Source organism: Pseudoliparis swirei, chromosome 23 (genome assembly GCF_029220125.1).
Source record: "Pseudoliparis swirei isolate HS2019 ecotype Mariana Trench chromosome 23, NWPU_hadal_v1, whole genome shotgun sequence".
Lineage (NCBI taxonomy): Eukaryota > Metazoa > Chordata > Actinopteri > Perciformes > Liparidae > Pseudoliparis > Pseudoliparis swirei.
Genome location: NC_079410.1, coordinates 23555863 through 23582669, shown reverse-complemented (window position 1 = coordinate 23582669; position 26807 = coordinate 23555863). Strand labels below are relative to the sequence as shown.

The window sequence follows — 26807 nt, the reverse complement described above, 5'->3', positions numbered from 1 at the left end:
GAGGAGGAAGAAACTCTTTAATCTAGAGAAGTCTGTGACATCAGAGTAAACATGATCCACGAATACAAAACGCCTAACGCACTAAAAACTGATAGATTAGTGAACAAAAACTCACTTTATGAACTCTAAACTGTCCCATCTGTCATGTAAAACATGAGGAGCTTCAGCGAAGCAGATAAAACTCTGTTAAATAAGAAACATCTCCGTTCTATTGGACTTCTACATCGTTGACCTTTGACCTGGGGACAGAAGCTCCTCCTCCTCCTCTGGTGGATGCAGCTGATGGAGAACACGATGATGTCATCATCCTGCGACAGTACTTTATGCTAACAACATGTATTTAAAGGTCAAGTGCTACTTTGAGTTTGAGTTCAGTGTACATGTGGAGTATCAGAACCATCAGAACCACCTCCCTGTCCCACCGCCTGAGCTTCGGACCTTCTCCGTTTCTCCTTCTCCTCGTGTAGATTCTGCATGTTGTGATGGAGGCCATATTCATATTCCTCGTTCCTTGTTGCTCCACTGGTTCTGGGAGGTTCTGCAGTGTGGTGCCGGTGTTTAGTGACGTGTGATATCAAACTGGACCTCGAGCTCCCGGACAGGAACCATGGAGAGTTCTCCAGAACTCAAGTCCCTGTGGCGGTCAGGGCCTCTGGAAGCTGAGGGGGGGCGAGCCCACCGAGCTGGGGCTGTGCAGGCTGGACTCGTAGGAGCTGGGCGTCATACCCACAATGCCCTCTGCCTGGGGCGCCTCCCCACACAGGAAGTCGTCCTCGTCCTCTCTGGAGCCCTGAGGACAGGAGGAGATGATCAGTGTCCATGTCAGGAGCAGAGCTGCATGACCTTCCACAGAGGTCGAGTCTTAAAGACTTAAGGGACATGACAGGGTTACACAATCCTCCAGAAACAGTTTGACAACATGAACAATGGAAGGAAACCCTCTTCCACCAGGACGACCCTGGAGGTCAAAGGTCATGTTCTCACCTGGGGTCCTGCTTTGGGGGGAAGCAGCTCGGTGTCTGCTAGTTCCTCCCAGACCCGGTAGAGCGGCTCAATGAGCTGAACAGACCTACACACACACACACACACACACACACACCAAGGTTACAGATTATGATTTACATTTTTTTACTGACACTTTTTCCCCTCTGGTCAGGATGCAAAAGGAAAAAGAGAGTGAAGGTCTAGTCTCCCTGAGGGGAGGGCACCACACAGAGGTCACGCCCCTCTCCCTGAGGGGAGGGACCACACAGAGGTCACGCCCCCTCTCCCTGAGGGGAAGGGACGAGGGCACCACACAGAGGTCACGCCCCCTCTCCCTGAGGGGAGGGGCCCACACAGGTCACGCCCCTCTCCCTGAGGGGAGGGGCCACAGAGGTCACGCCCCTCTCCCTGAGGGGAGGGCACCACACAGAGGTCACGCCCCCTCTCCCTGAGGGGAAGGGATGAGGGCACACAGAGGTCACGCCCCCTCTCCCTGAGGGAAGGGACCACACAGAGGTCACGCCCCCTCTCCCTGAGGGAGGGCCCACAGGTCACGCCCTCTCCTGAGGGAGGGACCACACAGAGGTCACGCCCTCTCCTGAGGGAAGGGACCACACAGAGGTCACGCCCCTCTCCCTGAGGGAAGGGACCACAGAGGTCACGCCCTCTCCCTGAGGGGAGGGGCCACAGAGGTCACGCCCCTCTCCCTGAGGGGAGGGCACACAGAGGTCACGCCCCCTCTCCCTGAGGGAAGGGACCACACAGAGGTCACGCCCCCTCTCCCTGAGGGAAGGGACCACACAGAGGTCACGCCCCCTCTCCCTGAGGGAAGGGACCACACAGAGGTCACGCCCCCTCTCCCTGAGGGGAGGGACCACACAGAGGTCACGCCCCCTCTCCCTGAGGGAAGGGACCACACAGAGGTCACGCCCCCTCTCCCTGAGGGAAGGGACCACACAGAGGTCACGCCCCCTCTCCCTGAGGGGAAGGGACCACACAGAGGTCACGCCCCCTCTCCCTGAGGGAAGGGACCACACAGAGGTCACGCCCCCTCTCCCTGAGGGAAGGGACCACACAGAGGTCACGCCCCCTCTCCCTGAGGGAAGGGACCACACAGAGGTCACGCCTCTCCTGAGGAAGGGACCACACAGAGGTCACGCCCCCTCTCCCTGAGGGGAGGGGCCCACACAGGTCACGCCCCCTCTCCCTGAGGGGGAGGGACCACACAGAGGTCACGCCCCCTCTCCCTGAGGGAAGGGACCACACAGAGGTCACGCCCCCTCTCCCTGAGGGGAAGGGACCACACAGAGGTCACGCCCCCTCTCCCTGAGGGGAGGGGCCCACACAGGTCACGCCCCCTCTCCCTGAGGGGGAGGGACCACACAGAGGTCACGCCCCCTCTCCCTGAGGGGAGGGGCCATCCCAGGAGAGGCGGTACCTCTTGAGCAGGTAGGGGTCGAAGGGGAAGAAGCTGTCCAGCGGGTTGGTGTTGGTGGTCACGCCGTCTCCTCCTGCAGAGCTGCGCACCACCGGCAGCACGTGGCGGTTGTTCCTCTCTATGACGGAGTAGCAGAACACCACCTGGTACGTCCTGCAGCACAACAACAACAACATCAGAACAACAGCTGATACATAACATCTGATATGAGATCATCAGTCACATGGACTTGCGGTGGTGCTAGTGTAGTTGTACTGTCTCCTCCCAGCCCTGCGTGGAGGCTGTGTGAGGACCCTGATCTAGTGGTCTACATCATGGGGGTCAGTACCTGGTGATGGCAGCGAACATGCTGGTGACTGCAGGCAGGCAGACCTTCAGAGGGTTCATCTGACACATCACCACCCGCTCCAGATTCAGGCTCTGCAGGTACTCCAGACCTGAGAGACAGAGTCAATCTGCTTTAAGGATATAGATATATATATATATGTATCATAAAATATATAATAAGATATATATTATATGAATATTTATATAAATTATAATATATATATAGATTATATATATATATATGTATATAATATAATATATGAATATGTATATAAATTATAATATATATATATAATATAAATATATATTATATCTAATATATATAATATAAATTATATATATATGTATATAATATAGATATAAAATATATATATACATGTATAATAATATATATATATTATATTAATAGTTATATAAATTATAAAATATATTATATATTATAAAATTAATATAGTATAAATATATATAATTATATGGTATATATATAAATATAAAGTATATATATAAGTAGATAATATATATATGGATTATATATAATATAAATTACATATATACATATGTATATAAATATATTATATACATATGTATATAATATATATATAAAATATATATATATTATAATTATATATATAATATACATATATATTATAATAATAAACTTATATTATAAATATATATATATATATAATATATATTATCAGATGTGGATATGCTGCATCTTTACATCACATGACTGTTTTAGTCCCTTTCTGATTTATTTTTAAATACATACACAAAATTAAATGGTAACTGAAACCTCTTAAACACATTGATCATCGAGGAAAAAGACGAAAATATTAGGTTCTACTCTCTTGAGAATCAAAATGTAACATCCATTCACTTCAGACCATGAAACAGTCTCCTGTGTGTGAAGCTGCTGGTGGTGGATGAAGTCTGGACCGGCTGGAGGCCGGTAGCTGGACCAGTACCTTTCTTCATGTTGCTCTCCAGCATGGCCTTGTGCCTGAACACCAGCGTGTAGAACACGGCCTGGCAGGCGCTGTAGAACGGGCCGTGCAGGCTGATGTCGCAGCAGGCCGCACGGCCACTGCCGTCCTGGCTGTCGATGTACCCGTGGATCCAGGAGAGCAGCAGGTCCAGACAGGCCCGCACCGTGCTGCAGGGGGTAGAGGACTAGATCAGAACCACTGCACCGTGCTGCAGGGGGTAGAGGACTAGATCAGAACCACTGAGGGGGCCCCTGTGTTGGGGGGGTAGGAGGTCTAGATCAGAACCACTGAGGGGGCCCCTGTGTTGGGGGGGTAGAGGACTCACGCCATAGGGATGAACTTGGCCCGGGCCAGGAAGCTGCCCAGGTACCCGGCAGCAGCCTGGCGGAGCACCGCGGGCTGAGCCGGACTCTGCAGGATCTTCCACAGGTGGTCCAAGAAGGCCTCGGCCAGAGCCTGGGGGGGAGAACATCAGGACAATGAGATCACACAGGGAACATCACCATGTGTGTGTGTGTACCTGAGGGAGCCAATCATCTCGTTCCTACTGATCCAGGAAGAGATGCTACCTGCTCCCCCAAGTCCTGCTGGTCTGTGCCCCTCTGGCCTGCTGCCGTCCTCATGCTACATGCTGCTGTCCTCATGCTACATGCTGCCGTCCTCATGCTACATGCTGCCGTCCTCATGCTACATGCTGCCGTCCTCATGCTACCTGCTGCCGTCCTCATGCTACGTGCTGCCGTCCTCATGCTACGTGCTGCCGTCCTCATGCTACCTGCTGCCGTCCTCATGCTACATGCTGCCGTCCTCATGCTACCTGCTGCCGTCCTCATGCTACGTGCTGCCGTCCTCATGCTACGTGCTGCCGTCCTCATGCTACGTGCTGCCGTCCTCATGCTACGTGCTGCCGTCCTCATGCTGCCGCTACGTGCTGCCGTCCTCATGCTACGTGCTGCCGTCCTCATGCTACGTGCTGCCGTCCTCATGCTACCTGCTGCCGTCCTCATGCTACCTGCTGCCGTCCTCATGCTACCTGCTGCCGTCCTCATGCTACCTGCTGCCGTCCTCATGCTACATGCTGCCGTCCTCATGCTACATGCTGCCGTCCTCATGCTACATGCTGCCGTCCTCATGCTACATGCTGCCGTCCTCATGCTACATGCTGCCGTCCTCATGCTACATGCTGCCGTCCTCATGCTACCTGCTGCCGTCCTCATGCTACATGCTGCCGTCCTCATGCTACCTGCTGCCGTCCTCATGCTACCTGCTGCCGTCCTCATGCTACATGCTGCCGTCCTCATGCTACATGCTGCCGTCCTCATGCTACATGCTGCCGTCCTCATGCTACCTGCTGCCGTCCTCATGCTACCTGCTGCCGTCCTCATGCTACCTGCTGCCGTCCTCATGCTACCTGCTGCCGTCCTCATGCTACCTGCTGCCGTCCTCATGCTACATGCTGCCGTCCTCATGCTACCTGCTGCCGTCCTCATGCTACATGCTGCCGTCCTCATGCTACATGCTGCCGTCCTCATGCTACCTGCTGCCGTCCTCATGCTACCTGCTGCCGTCCTCATGCTACCTGCTGCCGTCCTCATGCTACCTGCTGCCGTCCTCATGCTACCTGCTGCCGTCCTCATGCTACCTGCTGCCGTCCTCATGCTACCTGCTGCCGTCCTCATGCTACCTGCTGCCGTCCTCATGCTACCTGCTGCCGTCCTCATGCTACCTGCTGCCGTCCTCATGCTACCTGCTGCTGTCCTCATGCTACCTGCTGCTGTGGTCATGCTACCTATGTGGTCATGCTACCTATGTGGTCATGCTACCTCTGAGGTCATGTGACTCACCACTCTGAAGCTGCACAGGTAGAACAAGGTGTACTGGACGTGGGCCGACGCGTGTGTGGGCAGGATGAGCTTATCGAACACACTCAGCAGGTCTCTGAACAGATCCTTAGTCCGGTCCACCTGGAGAGAGCCTGGAGGACAAAGACTCACTTTAGAGAGAGACTCACTTTAGAGAAAGACTCACTTTAGAGAGGCTCACTTTAGAGAGAGACTCACTTTAGAGCGACTCACTTTAGACAAAGACTCACTTTAAAGAGAGACTCACTTTAGAGAAAGACTCACTTTAGAGAGACTCACTTTAGAGAAAGACTCACTTTAGACAGAGACTCACTTTAGAGAGAGACTCACTTTAGAGAAAGACTCACTTTAGAGAGAGACTCACTTTAGAGAAAGACTCACTTTAGAGAGAGACTCACTTTAGAGAGAGACTCACTTTAGAGAAAGACTCACTTTAGAGAAAGACTCACTTTAGAGAAAGACTCCTGTGTTCTTGTAGTTCTTGGTTTGTACTCTAGGTTGAATGCACTTATTGTAAGTCGCTTTGGATAAAAGCGTCTGCTAAATGACATGTAATGTAATGACTCACTTTAGAGAGAAAGACTCACTTTAAAGACTCACTTTAGAGAGACACTCACTTTAGAGAAAGACTCACTTTAGAGAGACTCACTTTAGAGAGACTCACTTTAGAGAGACTCACTTTGGAGAGACTCACTTTGGAGAGACTCACTTTAGAGAGAGACTCACTATAGAGAGACTCACTTTAGAGAGACTCACTTTAGAGAGAAAGACTCACTTTAGACAAAGACTCACTTTAGAGAAAGCCTCACTTTAGACAAAGACTCACTTTAGAGAGAAAGAGACTCACTTTAGACAAAGACTCACTTTAGACAAAGACTCACTTTAGAGAATGACTCACTTTAGTGAAAGACTCACTTTAGAGAGAAATACTCACTTTAGAGAGAAAGAGACTCACTTTAGAGAAAGACTCACTTTAGAGAGAGACTCACTTTAGAGAGAAAGACTCACTTTAGAGAGACTCACTTTAGAGAGACTCACTTTAGAGAGACTCACTTTAGAGACTCACTTTAGAGAGAAAGACTCACTATAGAGAGACTCACTTTAGAGAGAGACTCACTTTAGAGAGACTCACTTTAGAGAGACTCACTTTAGAGAGACTCACTTTAGAGAGAGACTCACTTTAGAGAGAGACTCACTTTAGAGAGAAAGACTCACTTTAGACAAAGACTCACTTTAGAGACTCACTTTAGAGAAAGACTCACTTTAGACAAAGACTCACTTTAGAGAGAAAGACTCACTTTAGAGAGAAAGAGACTCACTTTAGACAAAGACTCACTTTAGTGAAAGACTCACTTTAGAGAATGACTCACTTTAGTGAAAGACTCACTTTAGAGAAAGACTCACTTTAGAGAGAAATACTCACTTTAGAGAGAAAGAGACTCACTTTAGACAAAGACTCACTTTAGAGAAAGACTCACTTTAGAGAAAGACTCACTTTAGAGAGACTCACTTTAGAGAGACTCACTTTAGAGAGAGACTCACTTTAGAAAGAAAGACTCACTTTAGAGAGACTCACTTTAGAGAGACTCACTTTGGAGAGACTCACTTTGGAGACTCACTTTGGAGAGCGACTCACTTTAGAGAGACTCACTTTAGAGAGACTCACGTTAGAGAGACTCACGTTAGAGAGACTCACTTTAGAGAGACTCACTTTAGAGAGACTCACTTTGGAGAGAGACTCACTTTGGAGAGAGACTCACTTTAGAAAGAAAGACTCACTTTAGAGAGACTCACTTTAGAGAGAGACTCACTATAGAGAGACTCACTATAGAGAGACTCACTATAGAGAGACTCACTTTAGAGAGACTCACTTTAGAGAGAGACTCACTTTAGACAAAGACTCACTTTAGACAAAGACTCACTTTAGAGAGAGACTCACTTTAGAGAGAGACTCACTTTAGAGAGAGACTCACTTTAGAGAAAGACTCACTTTAGAGAGACTCACTTTAGACAAAGACTCACTTTAGAGAGAGACTCACTTTAGAGAGAGACTCACTTTAGAGAGAGACTCACTTTAGAGAAAGACTCACTTTAGAGAAAGACTCACTTTAGAGAAAGACTCACTTTAGACAAAGACTCACTTTAAAGAGAGACTCACTTTAGAGAGACTCACTTTAGAGAGAGACTCACTTTAGAGAGAGACTCACTTTAGAGAGAGACTCACTTTAGAGAAAGACTCCTGTGTTCTTGTAGTTCTTGGTTTGTACTCTAGGTTGAATGCACTTATTGTAAGTCGCTTTGGATAAAAGCGTCTGCTAAATGACATGTAATGTAATGACTCACTTTAGAGAGAAAGACTCACTTTAGAGAAAGACTCACTTTAGAGAGACTCACTTTAGAGAGAGACTCACTATAGAGAGACTCACTTTAGAGAGACTCACTTTAGAGAGACTCACTTTAGAGAGAGACTCACTTTAGAGAGAAAGACTCACTTTAGACAAAGACTCACTTTAGAGAAAGACTCACTTTAGAGAAAGACTCACTTTAGAGAAAGACTCACTTTAGACAAAGACTCACTTTAGACAAAGACTCACTTTAGAGAGAAAGAGACTCACTTTAGACAAAGACTCACTTTAGACAATGACTCACTTTAGAGAATGACTCACTTTAGTGAAAGACTCACTTTAGAGAAAGACTCACTTTAGAGAAAGACTCACTTTAGAGAGAAATACTCACTTTAGAGATAAAGAGACTCACTTTAGAGAAAGACTCACTTTAGAGAGACTCACTTTAGAGAGACTCACTTTGGAGAGACTCACTTTAGAGAGAAAGACTCACTATAGAGAGACTCACTATAGAGAGACTCACTTTAGAGAGACTCACTTTAGAGAGACTCACTTTAGAGAGAGACTCACTTTAGACAAAGACTCACTTTAGAGACTCACTTTAGAGAAAGACTCACTTTAGACAAAGACTCACTTTAGAGAGAAAGACTCACTTTAGAGAGAAAGAGACTCACTTTAGACAAAGACTCACTTTAGACAAAGACTCACTTTAGTGAAAGACTCACTTTAGAGAATGACTCACTTTAGTGAAAGACTCACTTTAGAGAAAGACTCACTTTAGAGAGAAATACTCACTTTAGAGAGAAAGAGACTCACTTTAGACAAAGACTCACTTTAGAGAAAGACTCACTTTAGACAAAGACTCACTTTAGACAAAGACTCACTTTAGACAGAGACTCACTTTAGAGAGAGACTCACTTTAGAGAGAAAGACTCACTTTAGAGAGAAAGACTCACTTTAGAAAGACTCACTTTAGAGAGACTCACTTTAGAGAGACTCACTTTAGAGAGAGACTCACTTTAGAGAGAGACTCACTTTAGAGAGACTCACTTTGGAGAGACTCACTTTGGAGAGACTCACTTTGGAGAGACACTCACTTTAGAGAGACTCACTTTAGAGAGACTCACTTTAGAGAGAGACTCACTTTGGAGAGAGACTCACTTTGGAGAGAGACTCACTTTGGAGAGAGACTCACTTTAGAGAGACTCACTTTAGAGAGACTCACTTTAGAGACTCACTATAGAGAGACTCACTATAGAGAGACTCACTATAGAGAGACTCACTTTAGAGAGACTCACTTTAGAGAGACTCACTTTAGACAAAGACTCACTTTAAAGAGAGACTCACTTTAGAGAAAGACTCACTTTAGACAAAGACTCACTTTAGACAAAGACTCACTTTAGACAAAGACTCACTTTAGAGAGAGACTCACTTTAGAGAGAGACTCACTTTAGAGAGAGACTCACTTTAGAGAAATACTCACTTTAGAGAGAGGCTCACTTTAGAGAGAGGCTCACTTTAGAGAGAGACTCACTTTAGACAGAGACTCACTTTAGAGAGAGACTCACTTTAGACAAAGACTCACTTTAGAGAAAGACTCACTTTAGAGAAAGACTCACTTTAGAGAAAGACTCACTTTAGAGAAAGACTCACTTTAGAGAAAGACTCCTGTGTTCTTGTAGTTCTTGGTTTGTACTCTAGGTTGAATGCACTTATTGTAAGTCGCTTTGGATAAAAGCGTCTGCTAAATGACATGTAATGTAATGACTCACTTTAGAGAGAAAGACTCACTTTAAAGACTCACTTTAGAGAGAGACTAGCTTTAGAGAGAAAGACTCACTTTAGAGACTCACTTTAGAGAGACACTCACTTTAGAGAGACTCACTTTAGAGAGAGACTCACTTTGGAGAGACTCACTATAGAGAGACTCGCTATAGAGAGACTCGCTATAGAGAGACTCACTTTAGAGAGACTCACTTTAGAGAGAGACTCACTTTAGAGAGACTCACTTTAGAGAGACTCACTTTAGAGACTCACTTTAGAGAGACTCACTTTAGAGAAAGACTCACTTTAGAGAGAGACTCACTTTAGAGAGAAAGACTCACTTTAGACAAAGACTCACTTTAGAGAAAGACTCACTTTAGACAAAGACTCACTTTAGACAAAGACTCACTTTAGAGAGAAAGAGACTCACTTTAGACAAAGACTCACTTTAGAGAAAGACTCACTTTAGAGAAAGACTCACTTTAGAGAAAGACTCACTTTAGAGAGAAAGACTCACTTTAGAGAGACTCACTTTAGAGAAAGACTCACTTTAGAGAGAGACTCACTTTAGAGAGAGACTCACTTTAGAGAAAGACTCACTTTAGAGAGACTCACTTTAGAGAGAGACTCACTTTAGAGAGACTCACTTTAGAGAGACTCACTTTGGAGAGACTCACTTTGGAGAGACTCACTTTAGAGAGAGACTCACTATAGAGAGACTCACTATAGAGAGAAAGACTCACTTTAGACAAAGACTCACTTTAGAGAAAGACTCACTTTAGAGAAAGACTCACTTTAGACAAAGACTCACTTTAGAGAGAAAGAGACTCACTTTAGACAAAGACTCACTTTAGACAAAGACTCACTTTAGAGAATGACTCACTTTAGTGAAAGACTCACTTTAGAGAAAGACTCACTTTAGAGAGAAAGAGACTCACTTTAGAGAAAGACTCACTTTAGAGAGAGACTCACTTTAGAGAGACTCACTTTAGAGAGAAAGACTCACTTTAGAGAGACTCACTTTAGAGAGACTCACTTTAGAGAGACTCACTTTGGAGAGACTCACTTTAGAGACTCACTTTAGAGAGAAAGACTCACTATAGAGAGACTCACTTTAGAGAGAGACTCACTTTAGAGAGACTCACTTTAGAGAGACTCACTTTAGAGAGACTCACTTTAGAGAGACTCACTTTAGAGAAAGACTCACTTTAGACAAAGACTCACTTTAGAGACTCACTTTAGAGAAAGACTCACTTTAGACAAAGACTCACTTTAGAGAGAAAGACTCACTTTAGAGAGAAAGAGACTCACTTTAGACAAAGACTCACTTTAGTGAAAGACTCACTTTAGAGAATGACTCACTTTAGTGAAAGACTCACTTTAGAGAAAGACTCACTTTAGAGAGAAAGAGACTCACTTTAGACAAAGACTCACTTTAGAGAAAGACTCACTTTAGACAAAGACTCACTTTAGACAAAGACTCACTTTAGACAGAGACTCACTTTAGAGAGAGACTCACTTTAGAGAGAAAGACTCACTTTAGAAAGACTCACTTTAGAGAGACTCACTTTAGAGAGACTCACTTTAGAGAGAGACTCACTTTAGAAAGAAAGACTCACTTTAGAGAGACTCACTTTAGAGAGACTCACTTTAGAGAGACTCACTTTGGAGAGACTCACTTTGGAGACTCACTTTGGAGACTCACTTTGGAGACTCACTTTGGAGAGAGACTCACTTTAGAGACTCACTTTAGAGACTCACTTTAGAGACTCACTTTAGAGACTCACTTTAGAGAGAGACTCACTTTGGAGAGACTCACTTTAGAAAGAAAGACTCACTTTAGAGAGACTCACTTTAGAGACTCACTATAGAGAGACTCACTATAGAGAGACTCACTATAGAGAGACTCACTTTAGAGACTCACTTTAGAGAGACTCACTTTAGAGACTCACTTTAGAGACTCACTTTAGAGAGACTCACTTTGGAGAGAGACTCACTTTGGAGAGAGACTCACTTTAGAAAGAAAGACTCACTTTAGAGAGACTCACTTTAGAGACTCACTATAGAGAGACTCACTATAGAGAGACTCACTATAGAGAGACTCACTTTAGAGAGAGACTCACTTTAGAGAGACTCACTTTAGACAAAGACTCACTTTAAAGAGAGACTCACTTTAGAGAAAGACTCACTTTAGACAAAGACTCACTTTAGACAGACTCACTTTAGAGAGAGACTCACTTTAGAGAGAGACTCACTTTAGAGAGAGACTCACTTTAGAGAAAGACTCACTTTAGAGAGACTCACTTTAGACAAAGACTCACTTTAGAGAAAGACTCACTTTAGAGAGAGACTCACTTTAGAGAGAGACTCACTTTAGACAGAGACTCACTTTAGACAGAGACTCACTTTAGACAGAGACTCACTTTAGAGAGAGACTCACTTTAGAGAAAGACTCACTTTAGAGAGAGACTCATTTTAGAGAAAGACTCACTTTAGAGAAAGACTCACTTTAGAGAAAGACTCACTTTAGAGAGAGGCTCACTTTAGAGAGAGACTCACTTTAGACAGAGACTCACTTTAGAGAGAGACTCACTTTAGACAAATACTCACTTTAGAGAAAGACTCACTTTAGAGAAAGACTCCTGTGTTCTTGTAGTTCTTGGTTTGTACTCTAGGTTGAATGCACTTATTGTAAGTCGCTTTGGATAAAAGCGTCTGCTAAATGACATGTAATGTAATGACTCACTTTAGAGAGAAAGACTCACTTTAAAGACTCACTTTAGAGAAAGACTCACTTTAGACAAAGACTCACTTTAGACAAAGACTCACTTTAGAGAGAAAGAGACTCACTTTAGACAAAGACTCACTTTAGACAAAGACTCACTTTAGTGAAAGACTCACTTTAGAGAAAGACTCACTTTAGAGAGAAATACTCACTTTAGAGAGAAAGAGACTCACTTTAGACAAAGACTCACTTTAGAGAAAGACTCACTTTAGAGAGAGACTCACTTTAGAGAGAAAGACTCACTTTAGAGAGACTCACTTTAGAGAAAGACTCACTTTAGAGAGACTCACTTTAGAGAGACTCACTTTAGAGAGAGACTCACTTTAGAGAGACTCACTTTAGAGACTCACTTTAGAGAAAGACTCACTTTAGAGAGACTCACTTTAGAGAGAGACTCACTTTAGACAAAGACTCACTTTAGAGACTCACTTTAGAGAGAAAGACTCACTTTAGAGAGAAAGAGACTCACTTTAGAGAAAGACTCACTTTAGAGAGAGACTCACTTTAGAGAGACTCACTTTGGAGAGACTCACTTTGGAGACTCACTTTGGAGACTCACTTTGGAGACTCACTTTGGAGACTCACTTTGGAGACTCACTTTGGAGACTCACTTTGGAGACTCACTTTAGAGAGACTCACTTAAAAGACTCACTTTAGAGAGAAAGACTCACTATAGAGAGACTCACTATAGAGAGACTCACTATAGAGAGACTCACTTTAGAGAGACTCACTTTAGAGAGACTCACTTTAGAGAAAGACTCACTTTAGAGAGAGACTCACTTTAGAGAGACTCACTTTAGAGACTCACTTTAGAGAAAGACTCACTTTAGAGACTCACTTTAGACAAAGACTCACTTTAGAGAGAAAGACTCACTTTAGAGAGAAAGACTCACTTTAGAGAGAAAGAGACTCACTTTAGAGAATGACTCACTTTAGTGAAAGACTCACTTTAGAGAATGACTCACTTTAGTGAAAGACTCACTTTAGAGAAAGACTCACTTTAGAGAGAAAGAGACTCACTTTAGACAAAGACTCACTTTAGACAAAGACTCACTTTAGAGAAAGACTCACTTTAGAGAAAGACTCACTTTAGACAAAGACTCACTTTAGAGAGAAAGACTCACTTTAGAGAGAAAGAGACTCACTTTAGACAAAGACTCACTTTAGAGAATGACTCACTTTAGTGAAAGACTCACTTTAGAGAATGACTCACTTTAGTGAAAGACTCACTTTAGAGAAAGACTCACTTTAGAGAGAAATACTCACTTTAGAGAGAAAGAGACTCACTTTAGACAAAGACTCACTTTAGACAAAGACTCACTTTAGACAAAGACTCACTTTAGAGAGAGACTCACTTTAGAGAGAAATACTCACTTTAGAGAGAAAGACTCACTTTAGAAAGACTCACTTTAGAGAGACTCACTTTAGAGAGACTCACTTTAGAGAGACTCACTTTAGAGAGACTCACTTTAGAGAGACTCACTTTAGAGAGAGACTCACTTTAGAGAGAGACTCACTTTAGAGAGAGACTCACTTTAGAAAGAAAGACTCACTTTAGAAAGAAAGACTCACTTTAGAGACTCACTTTGGAGACTCACTTTAGAGAGACTCACTTTAGAGAGACTCACTTTAGAGAGACTCACTTTAGAGAGACTCACTTTAGAGAGACTCACTTTAGAGACTCACTTTAGAGACTCACTATAGAGAGACTCACTTTAGAGAGAGACTCACTTTAGAGAGACTCACTTTAGAGAGAGACTCACTTTAGAGAGACTCACTTTAGAGAGACTCACTTTAGAGAGACTCACTTTAGAGAGACTCACTTTAGAGAGACTCACTTTAGAAAGACTCACTTTAGAGAGACTCACTTTAGAGAGACTCACTTTAGAGAGACTCACTTTAGAGAAAGACTCACTTTAGAGAGACTCACTTTAGAGAGACTCACTATAGAGAGAGACTCACTATAGAGAGACTCACTATAGAGAGACTCACTTTAGAGAGAGACTCACTTTAGAGACTCACTTTAGAGAGACTCACTTTAGAGAGACTCACTTTAGAGAGACTCACTTTAGAGAGACTCACTTTAGAGAAAGACTCACTTTAGAGAGAGACTCACTTTAGAGAAAGACTCACTTTAGAGAAAGACTCACTTTAGAGAAAGACTCACTTTGAGAAAGACTCACTTTAGAGAGAGAGACTCACTTTAGAGAAAGACTCACTTTAGAGAGAAAGACTCACTTTAGAGAGAGACTCACTTTAGAGAGACTCACTTTAGAGAGACTCACTTTAGAGAGACTCACTTTAGAGAGACTCACTTTAGAGAGACTCACTTTGGAGAGACTCACTTTAGAGAGAGACTCACTATAGAGAGACTCACTATAGAGAGACTCACTTTAGAGAGACTCACTTTAGAGAGACTCACTTTAGAGAGAGACTCACTTTAGAGAGACTCACTTTAGAGAGACTCACTTTAGAGAGACTCACTTTAGAGACTCACTTTAGAGAGAGACTCACTTTAGAGAGAAAGACTCACTTTAGACAAAGACTCACTTTAGAGAAAGACTCACTTTAGAGAAAGACTCACTTTAGAGAGAAAGACTCACTTTAGACAAAGACTCACTTTAGACAAAGACTCACTTTAGAGAATGACTCACTTTAGTGAAAGACTCACTTTAGAGAAAGACTCACTTTAGAGAGAAATACTCACTTTAGAGAGAAAGAGACTCACTTTAGAGAAAGACTCACTTTAGAGAGAGACTCACTTTAGAGAGAAAGACTCACTTTAGAGAGACTCACTTTAGAGAAAGACTCACTTTAGAGAGAAAGACTCACTTTAGAGAGACTCACTTTAGAGAGACTCACTTTAGAGAGACTCACTTTGGAGACTCACTTTGGAGAGACTCACTTTAGAGACTCACTTTAGAGAGAAAGACTCACTATAGAGAGACTCACTTTAGAGAGACTCACTTTAGAGAGACTCACTTTAGAGAGAGACTCACTTTAGAGAGACTCACTTTAGAGAGACTCACTTTAGAGAGACTCACTTTAGAGAGAGACTCACTTTAGAGAGAGACTCACTTTAGAGAAAGACTCACTTTAGAGAGACTCACTTTAGACAGACTCACTTTAGAGAAAGACTCACTTTAGAGCGAAAGAGACTCACTTTAGACAAAGACTCACTTTAGAGAATGACTCACTTTAGTGAAAGACTCACTTTAGAGAAAGACTCACTTTAGACAAAGACTCACTTTAGAGAAAGACTCACTTTAGACAAAGACTCACTTTAGACAAAGACTCACTTTAGACAAAGACTCACTTTAGACAGAGACTCACTTTAGAGAGAGACTCACTTTAGAGAGAAAGACTCACTTTAGAAAGACTCACTTTAGAGAGACTCACTTTAGAGAGAGACTCACTTTAGAAAGAAAGACTCACTTTAGAGAGACTCACTTTAGAGAGACTCACTTTAGAGAGACTCACTTTAGAGAGACTCACTTTGGAGAGACTCACTTTGGAGAGACTCACTTTGGAGACTCACTTTGGAGAGAGACTCACTTTAGAGAGACTCACTTTAGAGAGACTCACTTTAGAGACTCACTTTAGAGACTCACTTTAGAGAGACTCACTTTGGAGAGAGACTCACTTTGGAGAGAGACTCACTTTAGAAAGAAAGACTCACTTTAGAGAGACTCACTTTAGAGACTCACTATAGAGAGACTCACTATAGAGAGACTCACTATAGAGAGACTCACTTTAGAGAGACTCACTTTAGAGAGACTCACTTTAGAGAAAGACTCACTTTAGAGAGACTCACTTTAGAGAAAGACTCACTTTAGACAAAGACTCACTTTAGACAGACTCACTTTAGAGAGAGACTCACTTTAGAGAGAGACTCACTTTAGAGAGAGACTCACTTTAGAGAAAGACTCACTTTAGAGAGACTCACTTTAGACAAAGACTCACTTTAGAGAAAGACTCACTTTAGAGAGAGACTCACTTTAGAGAGAGACTCACTTTAGACAGAGACTCACTTTAGACAGAGACTCACTTTAGACAGAGACTCACTTTAGAGAGACTCACTTTAGAGAAAGACTCACTTTAGAGAGAGACTCATTTTAGAGAAAGACTCACTTTAGAAAGACTCACTTTAGAGAAAGACTCACTTTAGACAAAGACTCACTTTAAAGAGAGACTCACTTTAGAGAAAGACTCACTTTAGAGAGACTCACTTTAGAGTGAGACACACTTTAGAAAGACTCACTTTAGAGAAAGACTCACTTTAGAGAAAGACTCACTTTAGTTCTTGGTTTGTACTCTAGGTTGAATGCACTTATTGTAAGTCGCTTTGGATAAAAGCGTCTGCTAAATGACATGTAATGTAATGACTCACTTTAGAGAGAAAGACTCACTTTAAAGACTCACTTTAGAGAGAGACTAGCTTTAGAGAGAAAGACTCACTTTAGAGACTCACTTTAGAGAGAGACTCACTTTAGAGAGACTAACTTTAGAGAGACTCACTTTAGAGAGACTCACTATAGAGAGACTCACTTTAGAGAGAGACTCACTTTAGAGAGAGACTCACTTTAGAGAGACTCACTTTAGAGAAAGACTCACTTTAGAGAGACTCACTTTAGAGAAAGACTCACTTTAGAGAGAGACTCACTTTAGACAAAGACTCACTTTAGACAAAGACTCACTTTAGAGAAAGACTCACTTTAGACAAAGACTCACTTTAGACAAAGACTCACTTTAGACAAAGACTCACTTTAGAGAGAAAGAGACTCACTTTAGACAAAGACTCACTTTAGACAAAGACTCACTTTAGTGAAAGACTCACTTTAGAGAAAGACTCACTTTAGAGAGAAAGAGACTCACTTTAGACAAAGACTCACTTTAGAGAAAGACTCACTTTAGAGAGAGACTCACTTTAGAGAGAAAGACTCACTTTAGAGAGACTCACTTTAGAGAAAGACTCACTTTAGAGAGACTCACTTTAGAGAGACTCACTTTAGAGAGAGACTCACTTTAGAGAGACTCACTTTAGAGACTCACTTTAGAGAAAGACTCACTTTAGAGAGACTCACTTTAGAGAGAGACTCACTTTAGACAAAGACTCACTTTAGAGACTCACTTTAGACAAAGACACTCACTTTAGAGAAAGACTCACTTTAGAGAGAGACTCACTTTAGAGAGACTCACTTTGGAGAGACTCACTTTGGAGACTCACTTTGGAGACTCACTTTGGAGACTCACTTTGGAGACTCACTTTGGAGACTCACTTTGGAGACTCACTTTAGAGAGACTCACTTAAAAGACTCACTTTAGAGAGAGACTCACTATAGAGAGACTCACTTTAGAGAGACTCACTTTAGAGAGACTCACTTTAGAGAAAGACTCACTTTAGAGAGAGACTCACTTTAGAGAGACTCACTTTAGAGACTCACTTTAGAGACTCACTTTAGAGAGAGACTCACTTTAGACAAAGACTCACTTTAGAGAGAAAGACTCACTTTAGAGAGAAAGACTCACTTTAGAGAGAAAGAGACTCACTTTAGAGAATGACTCACTTTAGTGAAAGACTCACTTTAGAGAATGACTCACTTTAGTGAAAGACTCACTTTAGAGAAAGACTCACTTTAGAGAGAAAGAGACTCACTTTAGACAAAGACTCACTTTAGACAAAGACTCACTTTAGAGAAAGACTCACTTTAGAGAAAGACTCACTTTAGACAAAGACTCACTTTAGAGAGAAAGACTCACTTTAGAAAGAGACTCACTTTAGACAAAGACTCACTTTAGAGAATGACTCACTTTAGTGAAAGACTCACTTTAGAGAATGACTCACTTTAGAGAAAGACTCACTTTAGAGAGAAATACTCACTTTAGAGAGAAAGAGACTCACTTTAGACAAAGACTCACTTTAGACAAAGACTCACTTTAGACAAAGACTCACTTTAGACAAAGACTCACTTTAGAGAGAAAGACTCACTTTAGAGAGAGACTCACTTTAGAGAGAAATACTCACTTTAGAGAGAAAGACTCACTTTAGAAAGACTCACTTTAGAGAGACTCACTTTAGAGAGACTCACTTTAGAGAGACTCACTTTAGAGAGAGACTCACTTTAGAGAGACTCACTTTAGAGAGAGACTCACTTTAGAGAGAGACTCACTTTAGAAAGAAAGACTCACTTTAGAAAGAAAGACTCACTTTAGAGACTCACTTTGGAGACTCACTTTGGAGAGAGACTCACTTTAGAGAGACTCACTTTAGAGAGACTCACTTTGGAGAGAGACTCACTTTAGAAAGAAAGACTCACTTTAGAGAGACTCACTTTAGAGAGACTCACTTTAGAGAGACTCACTTTAGAGAGACTCACTATAGAGAGACTCACTATAGAGAGACTCACTTTAGAGAGAGACTCACTTTAGAGAGAGACTCACTTTAGAGACTCACTTTAGAGAGACTCACTTTAGAGAGAGACTCACTTTAGAGAGACTCACTTTAGAAAGAGAGACTCACTTTAGAGAAAGACTCACTTTAGAGAGACTCACTTTAGAGAAAGACTCACTTTAGAGAAAGACTCACTTTAGAGAAAGACTCACTTTAGAGAAAGACTCACTTTAGAGAGAAAGACTCACTTTAGACAAAGACTCACTTTAGACAAAGACTCACTTTAGACAAAGACTCACTTTAGAGTGAAAGACTCACTTTAGAGAGAAAGACTCACTTTAGAGAAAGACTCACTTTAGACAAAGACTCACTTTAGAGAGAGACTCACTTTAGAGAGAGACTCACTTTAGAGAGAAAGACTCACTTTAGAGAGAAAGACTCACTTTAGAGAGAGACTCACTTTAGAGAGAAAGACTCACTTAATAGACATACTCTACATGTCCCTGTGAGAGTCTCAACTATACACTCTATAATAGTTGAGACTCACACAGCCCCTCAGGGCGCAGTACGGGTGCAGTTCTCTCACCGTCCACATGGCAGGCGTCCGTGATGTAGGCCATCATCACCGCCATGAGGGTGTCCAGCCTGTCGGCCACCGGGTGAGCCATGGTCGCCCGGGAGGGGCCGGCCGCCGGCAGGTCCTCGTCCTGACAGACAGAGCGCAGGGCAGAGCGTCAAGGCTGCGCCAACATCAGAGACACGGACCTGTTGTTGTTGTTTACATGGCTTATGACTCAGAGGATGTTGTTGTTGTTTACATGGCTTATGACTCAGAGGATCTTTACTTGTATTTGTTATCATTTTATTTGATATTGTTTTACCAGTGTGTGTGTGTGTGTGTGTAGGTGTGTGTGTGTGTGTATTCCTATGTACTAGTAGCCAGTGCAGTACTAGGGAGTCACCACTAGGGAGTCACCATGTCAAAGAGTCCTTCCTCAGTTGTCTCCTCGACTCGCTGAGCTGCTTCCTCTGATTCCTCTATGTCAGAGCGGGCTGCACTCACCTGAGAACACACACACAGAGACACACACACACACACACACAAACAAACACACAGAGACACCAGACACACACACACACAGTAATGTAATGATATGTAATGTGTATTATGCTGCCTGGACCCCTGGTCTCAGGTGGACCTTGGTCCCATGTGGACCCTGGTCTCAGGTGGACCCTGGTCCCATGTGGACCCTGGTCTCAGGTGGACCCTGGTCCCATGTGGACCCTGGTCTCAGGTGGACACTGGTCCCATGTGGACCCTGGTCCCATGTAGACCCTGGTCCCATGTAGACCCTGGTCCCATATAGACCCTGGTCCCATGTGGACCCTGGTCTCAGGTGGACCCTGGTCCCATGTGGACCCTGGTCCCATGTGGACCCTGGTCTCAGGTGGACACTGGTCCCATGTGGACCCTGGTCCCATGTGGACCCTGGTCCCATGTGGACCCTGGTCTCAGGTGGACCCTGGTCCCATGTGGACCCTGGTCCCATGTGGACCCTGGTCCCATGTGGACCCTGGTCTCAGGTGGACCCTGGTCCCATGTGGACCCTGGTCCCATGTGGACCCTGGTCTCAGGTGGACCCTGGTCCCATGTGGACCCTGGTCCCATGTGGACCCTGGTCTCAGGTGGACCCTGGTCCCATGTGGACCCTGGTCTCAGGTGGACCCTGGTCCCATGTGGACCCTGGTCTCAGGTGGACCCTGGTCCCATGTGGACCCTGGTCTCAGGTGGACCCTGGTCCCATGTGGACCCTGGTCCCATGTGGACCCTGGTCTCAGGTGGACCCTGGTCCCATGTGGACCCTGGTCTCAGGTGGACCCTGGTCCCATGTGGACCCTGGTCTCAGGTGGACCCTGGTCCCATGTGGACCCTGGTCTCAGGTGGACCCTGGTCCCATGTGGACCCTGGTCTCAGGTGGACCCTGGTCCCATGTGGACCCTGGTCCCATGTGGACCCTGGTCTCAGGTGGACCCTGGTCCCATGTGGACCCTGGTCCCATGTGGACCCTGGTCTCAGGTGGACCCTGGTCCCATGTGGACCCTGGTCCCATGTGGACCCTGGTCTCAGGTGGACCCTGGTCCCATGTGGACCCTGGTCTCAGGTGGACCCTGGTCCCATGTGGACCCTGGTCTCAGGTGGACCCTGGTCCCATGTGGACCCTGGTCCCATGTGGACCCTGGTCTCATGTGGACCCTGGTCTCATGTGGACCCTGGTCTCAGGTGTTATCTGGACCACTCACATCCAGCTTGAGCATCTTCCCAATGATCAGCTCCAGCACGTCTCTGCGTATCGATGGGATGTACACGGCCACCCGGAGGAGGTTGTGGGCGTAGCACTCCTGAAGACACACACACACACACAGTCACACACACACACACACACATCACTCTCTAGGGACAGCTAGGGTTCCTCTACGGAGAACTCAGAAACAGAGGAACGTCTTGAGGAACCGTGTGTGTGTCAGTCAGTGCGTTTACATGCAATCGAATTATTGTCTTAGTCGGACTGAAATCGAATTATCCGTTTCATGTAAACACCTTAGTCGGACTGTGCGGTCCGACTTCGGTCCGATTAACACCCTGGATAGCTCGGTCCGATCCAGTTGATAATTCGACTCTCGCGGCATGTAACGGTGAATTGGATTAGGAACTGGATTTGCGTTATCAACTCAGCCAATAGCGCCATTTGCATTCGCTGTACTCCTATGAACACCATGGAAGAATAGTAGAGGGATGTAGCTTCGCCTCGCTCTCTGTTCGCCATCTTTCTCCAAATGTTGTTGTTGGTGGTGGTGAAGAGGTCAAGCGGAAATGGCTGTATCACCACGAGTTGTAATGAAAACAGCGCCGCCTATCGTATCGGATGTGACATGCTTTCAAAGGCCAATGATTCGAATTACTCACTGCCATGTATATTGGGATAACAGCTGATCCCCCAAAAGATAGCATAGTCCGACTAAAGCAAGATTCGAATTATACCATCATGTAAACGCACTGTGTGTGTGTGTCTCTGTGTGTGTGCCTGTGTGTGTGTGTCTCTGTGTGTGTGCCTGTGTGTGTGTGTAAGTCAACACGTGGTTACCAGCGTGGTGGAGGACTTCTGCACGAAGGGGAAGTGATCGGTGAGGATCGGCATCAGGAAGCGGCTGGTGCTGGAAGACAAACCGTCAACAACAACAACAACAAGAAGAAGAAGAAGAAGAAGAAGAAGCTTACGATGGAACATATCTGGTGATGAGCTGCAGCGCCTGGTGACACTGGTTGAAGTTTGTGGGAAGGTCTAGAAAACAAGAGGAGGGGTAGAGTTAGTCCTCATGTCTTCATGTCCTCATGTCTTCATGTCTCCATGTCTCCATGTCTCCATGTCCTCATGTCTTCATGTCTCCATGTCCCCATGTCTTCATGTCCTCATGTCTTCATGTCCTCATGTCTTCATGTCTTCATGTCCTCATGTCTCCATGTCTTCATGTCTCCATGTCCTCATGTCTTCATGTCCTCATGTCTCCATGTCCTCATGTCTCCATGTCCTCATGTCTTCATGTCCTCATGTCACCATGTCCTCATGTCTCCATGTCCTCATGTCTTTATGTCCTCATGTCTCCATGTCTTCATGTCTCCGTGTCTTCATGTCTCCATGTCTTCTTGTCTCCATGTCATCATGTCTCCATGTATTCATGTCTCCGTGTCCTCATGTCTTCTTGTCTCCATGTCTTCATGTCTCCATGTCCTCATGTCCTCATGTCTTCATGTCCTCATGTCTCCATGTCCTCATGTCTCCATGTCATCATGTCTTCATGTCCTCATGTCTCCATGTCTCCATGTCATCATGTCCTCATGTCTCCATGTCCTCATGTCCTCATGTCTTCATGTCCTCATGTCTCCATGTCATCATGTCATCATGTCTCCATGTCATCATGTCTTCATGTCCTCATGTCTTCATGTCTCCATGTCTTCATGTCTTCATGTCTTCATGTCCTCATGTCTTCATGTCTCCATGTCTTCATGTCCTCATGTCTTCATGTCTCCATGTCTTCATGTCCTCATGTCTCCATGTCTTCATGTCTTCATGTCATCATGTCCTCATGTCTTCATGTCATCATGTCCTCATGTCTTCATGTCCTCATGTCATCATGTCCTCATGTCTTCATGTCCTCATGTCTTCATGTCATCATGTCCTCATGTCATCATGTCATCATGTCCTCATGTCCTCATGTCTTCATGTCCTCATGTCTTCATGTCCTCATGTCTTCATGTCATCATGTCATCATGTCATCATGTCATCATGTCTTCATGTCCTCATGTCTTCATGTCTTCATGTCATCATGTCCTCATGTCATCATGTCATCATGTCTTCATGTCCTCATGTCTTCATGTCCTCATGTCATCATGTCTTCATGTCATCATGTCTTCATGTCCTCATGTCATCATGTCTTCATGTCCTCATGTCTTCATGTCCTCATGTCATCATGTCTTCATGTCCTCATGTCTTCATGTCCTCATGTCCTCATGTCTCCATGTCCTCATGTCGCCATGTCCTCATGTCTTCATGTCCTCATGTCATCATGTCTTCATGTCCTCATGTCCTCATGTCCTCATGTCTCCATGTCCTCATGTCGCCATGTCCTCATGTCTTCATGTCCTCATGTCTCCATGTCCTCATGTCCTCATGTCTTCATGTCCTCATGTCCTCATGTCCTCATGTCTTCATGTCCTCATGTCTTCATGTCCTCATGTCTTCATGTCCTCATGTATCCATGTCCTCATGTCTCCATGTCTCCATGTCATCATGTCTTCATGTCCTCATGTCTTCATGTCCTCATGTCTTCATGTCTCCATGTCCTCATGTCTTCATGTCCTCATGTCATCATGTCTTCATGTCTTCATGTCCTCATGTCTTCATGTCTCCATGTCCTCATGTCCTCATGTCTTCATGTCCTCATGTCCTCATGTCTTCATGTCCTCATGTCTCCATGTCCTCATGTCTTCATGTCCTCATGTCTCCATGTCCTCATGTCTTCATGTCTTCATGTCTCCATGTCCTCAAGACCTCATGTCCTCTCGTCCCCTCTAGGAGGCGCTACAGACATCTGTTCCTACATCCTGTTCAACAGGGACCCCAACCACCTGATCCCAGACCAGCAACGGTGCCGGGCCCCTTCCAACTGGACTCTGGTGTGTTTGTGGTGTGAGAGCCATCGGACCAACCACAGCATGTTTTGACAGGTGCTGAGTCATGTGACACCTACTTTCATCTTCATCATCTGAATCGGAGATGTCCACCCCTCCCTCGCAGACCGTCACTCTCTCTGAAACACAAAGGAGACCCTGGAGCATCAACACGGGACACGTCTGTGTGGACCCTGGATGGTGTGACCCCGGGTCGACCTACTGGGGGTGAAGTGGGAGACCACCATCTTGAGGCAGGCACACAGGTAGACGGTCTGAGCCGAGACCAGGTTACTGAGGAAGACCATGTACTCCTCCACCACGGCCGGGCTGCGGCCCACCCACGGGAGCCTCTGCAGGAACAGAGGAGACACCATCATCCACACTCTGTCTTCTTCGGGCTAATTGGTTAATTGGTTTTCTCATGGGGTCAGTTCTGAACGTGGTCCTCGTGGCGGTCCATGATCTAGTGCTCACTCACCAGGATGGTGTAGATGAGCTGCTCGTGGTCCTTGGTCAGCTGGGTCACACAGCTCCGGAACTCCTGCAGCCAGTTGATGATCTGAGCGTCCTGTGGGGGCGTCAGGACCAGAGTCACGTGACACGCACCCGCCCCTTACACACGCGTCACGCTACCTTGATGTCGGGGTCGGCCAGCTGGTGCTTCAGCAGCTCGTAGTCCCGCGAGTCTCCCTTCAGACGACACACACACACACACACACACACACACACACACACACACACACACACACACACACACACACACACACACACACACACACACACACACACACGCCACGTGAGGACCCGAGAGCCGTCACCAACAACTGCTACGTCAGCGGCGTGACGTCACCACTCACCCGTTTGTGTTTCGCTAACGTCTCCACGACGGTGCCGCCGAACCGGACCGTCTTCGCGGAGGGAGAGTTCAGGAAGTCCCGGCGGTCGAGCTCCATGTTTTCACCGCGCGCGAGCGAAGAGGAACGCGGTGTGGCCGCTAGCCGTGGTTCCGCCCGGACGGCCCGCTGAGGTGGCACCGGGGGGCCGGGCTCATAGTTACCGGGTTAATGTTTCCGGACGAGATGAGTCGCTTTAGAAGAGTTGTGCCGCTGCTCGACGACGCGCTCCCTGTGGTGGCGCGTGTGTTCACAACAGGAAGTGAACCGCTTGTTTACGGAAGTGAATCAGGACCTCGGTGCCGCATTCAAAGTCTTCCCGGATGCTCGACTCCGGGTTCCGGTTGGTTTTAATCGGCAACGGGAAGATATATAAATGTGTTGTTTGTTTGTATTTTTGCTTTTTGTCTATGTTTAAAAACTAGTATATATATTCCAGGGGTTTGTGTAAAAGGTTACTATAAATACAAGTTCAACATTGTTATCTTGTACAGTTCATATAACCGATGAAGAGTCTTTGAACCCTGGAGAAGCAAAATAAATACAATGTGAGCCGTCTTTTAATTACAGTTCTGCAGACAAAATGAACCCAAACAGTGAATACGGAATGAATGCATTATTAAAAATAATGACATGAGTAAATCTGGAAAAACCCACAAACAATAATAGAATGAAGAAAACTTTAAAAAGATAATCATAATTTGTAATCTTCAAATCTACTGGATTCCCTCTGTGTGTGAAATCAGTGAAGTCGATGATGTCATCAGGATCATGTTTCAAACAAACCTTCACAGATTACAAATTAACTGGTAACATTTTCAAAACGAGCTTATCTTATCTTTTTGCTGAAGGTCGAAGGCCTCGATGCCCCGCCCACATACCTGTCACACACACACACCTCGCTCAGGTGACACTGAGGGAGCTGTACAGGTGATCCAGCCTCAAGGCAATTGGGACCAATGTGTACCATTCAGTTTATTTTATATAGCCCCAATTCACAAGTTACAACCTCCCCTCAGAGGGCTTTACAATCTGTACACATAGACATCTATGACCTTTGACCTCACATCTGTTGAACAATAGATGTCATGTGACCAGATGAACAGAGTTGCATAAACATTCAACGAATATGACAGAAATTAGCCAGGGCCATAGAGGCAGGAGGCACAGAGAAGGAGGCGGGGCCATTGGGAAAGGAGGCGGGGCCAGACCAGACGCTGGAGTCAGGACCACACCAGGTCCAATGGACCCTCTGAGGCGTGAAGTTACAAGGACTCAAGCGAGGAAGCAGAGTTAATGTGTGAGGGAGATGAAGATTCATCCATAAGGAGAGAGGAGCTCAGTGTATCCTCAGCGTCCATAAGGAGAGAGGAGAGAGGAGCTCAGTGTATCCTAAACGTCCATAAGGAGAGAGGAGAGGAGCTCAGTGTATCCTAAACGTCCATAAGGAGAGAGGAGAGGAGCTCAGTGTATCCTAAACGTCCATAAGGAGAGAGGAGAGGAGCTCAGTGTATCCTCAGCGTCCATAAGGAGAGAGGAGAGAGGAGCTCAGTGTATCCTAAACGTCCATAAGGAGAGAGGAGAGGAGCTCAGTGTATCCTAAACGTCCATAAGGAGAGAGGAGAGGAGAGAGGAGCTCAGTGTATCCTAAACGTCCATAAGGAGAGAGGAGAGAGGAGCTCAGTGTATCCTAAACGTCCATAAGGAGAGAGAGGAGAGAGGAGCTCAGTGTATCCTAAACGTCCATAAGGAGAGAGGAGAGGAGCTCAGTGTATCCTAAACGTCCATAAGGAGAGAGG

The 26807-nt window shown here is 45.0% G+C and overlaps 1 protein-coding gene across 1 annotated transcript; it reads right to left on the bottom strand.

The window, feature by feature from the left end:
* On the bottom strand, positions 1-26463 carry rrn3 (RRN3 homolog, RNA polymerase I transcription factor). Its single transcript, XM_056407953.1, has 17 exons — positions 24973-26463; positions 24749-24805; positions 24594-24683; positions 24336-24465; positions 24193-24252; positions 22163-22226; positions 22029-22098; positions 21187-21285; positions 19862-19948; positions 19472-19592; positions 5583-5713; positions 4064-4194; positions 3718-3905; positions 2751-2859; positions 2423-2575; positions 985-1069; positions 1-790 (listed from the first exon to the last, which is right to left on the bottom strand). The coding sequence occupies exons 1-17, from the start codon at positions 25066-25068 to the stop codon at positions 644-646; spliced, it is 1818 nt and encodes a 605-aa protein (XP_056263928.1). The 5' UTR covers positions 25069-26463; the 3' UTR covers positions 1-643.
* Between the last annotated feature and the right edge of the window lie 344 nt (positions 26464-26807).

Excerpts from the sequence above, each read along its gene's own strand:
- rrn3 (XM_056407953.1), bottom strand. The coding sequence starts at position 25,068 with ATGGAGCTCGACCGCCGGGACTTCCTGAACTCTCCCTCCGCGAAGACG. Across the intron at positions 22,227-24,192 it reads TTCAGATGATGAAGATGAAA|ACCTTCCCACAAACTTCAAC; the intron begins GTAGGTGTCACA and ends CTTGTTTTCTAG. Across the intron at positions 19,949-21,186 it reads GGAAGATGCTCAAGCTGGAT|GTGAGTGCAGCCCGCTCTGA; the intron begins GTGAGTGGTCCA and ends GTGTGTTCTCAG.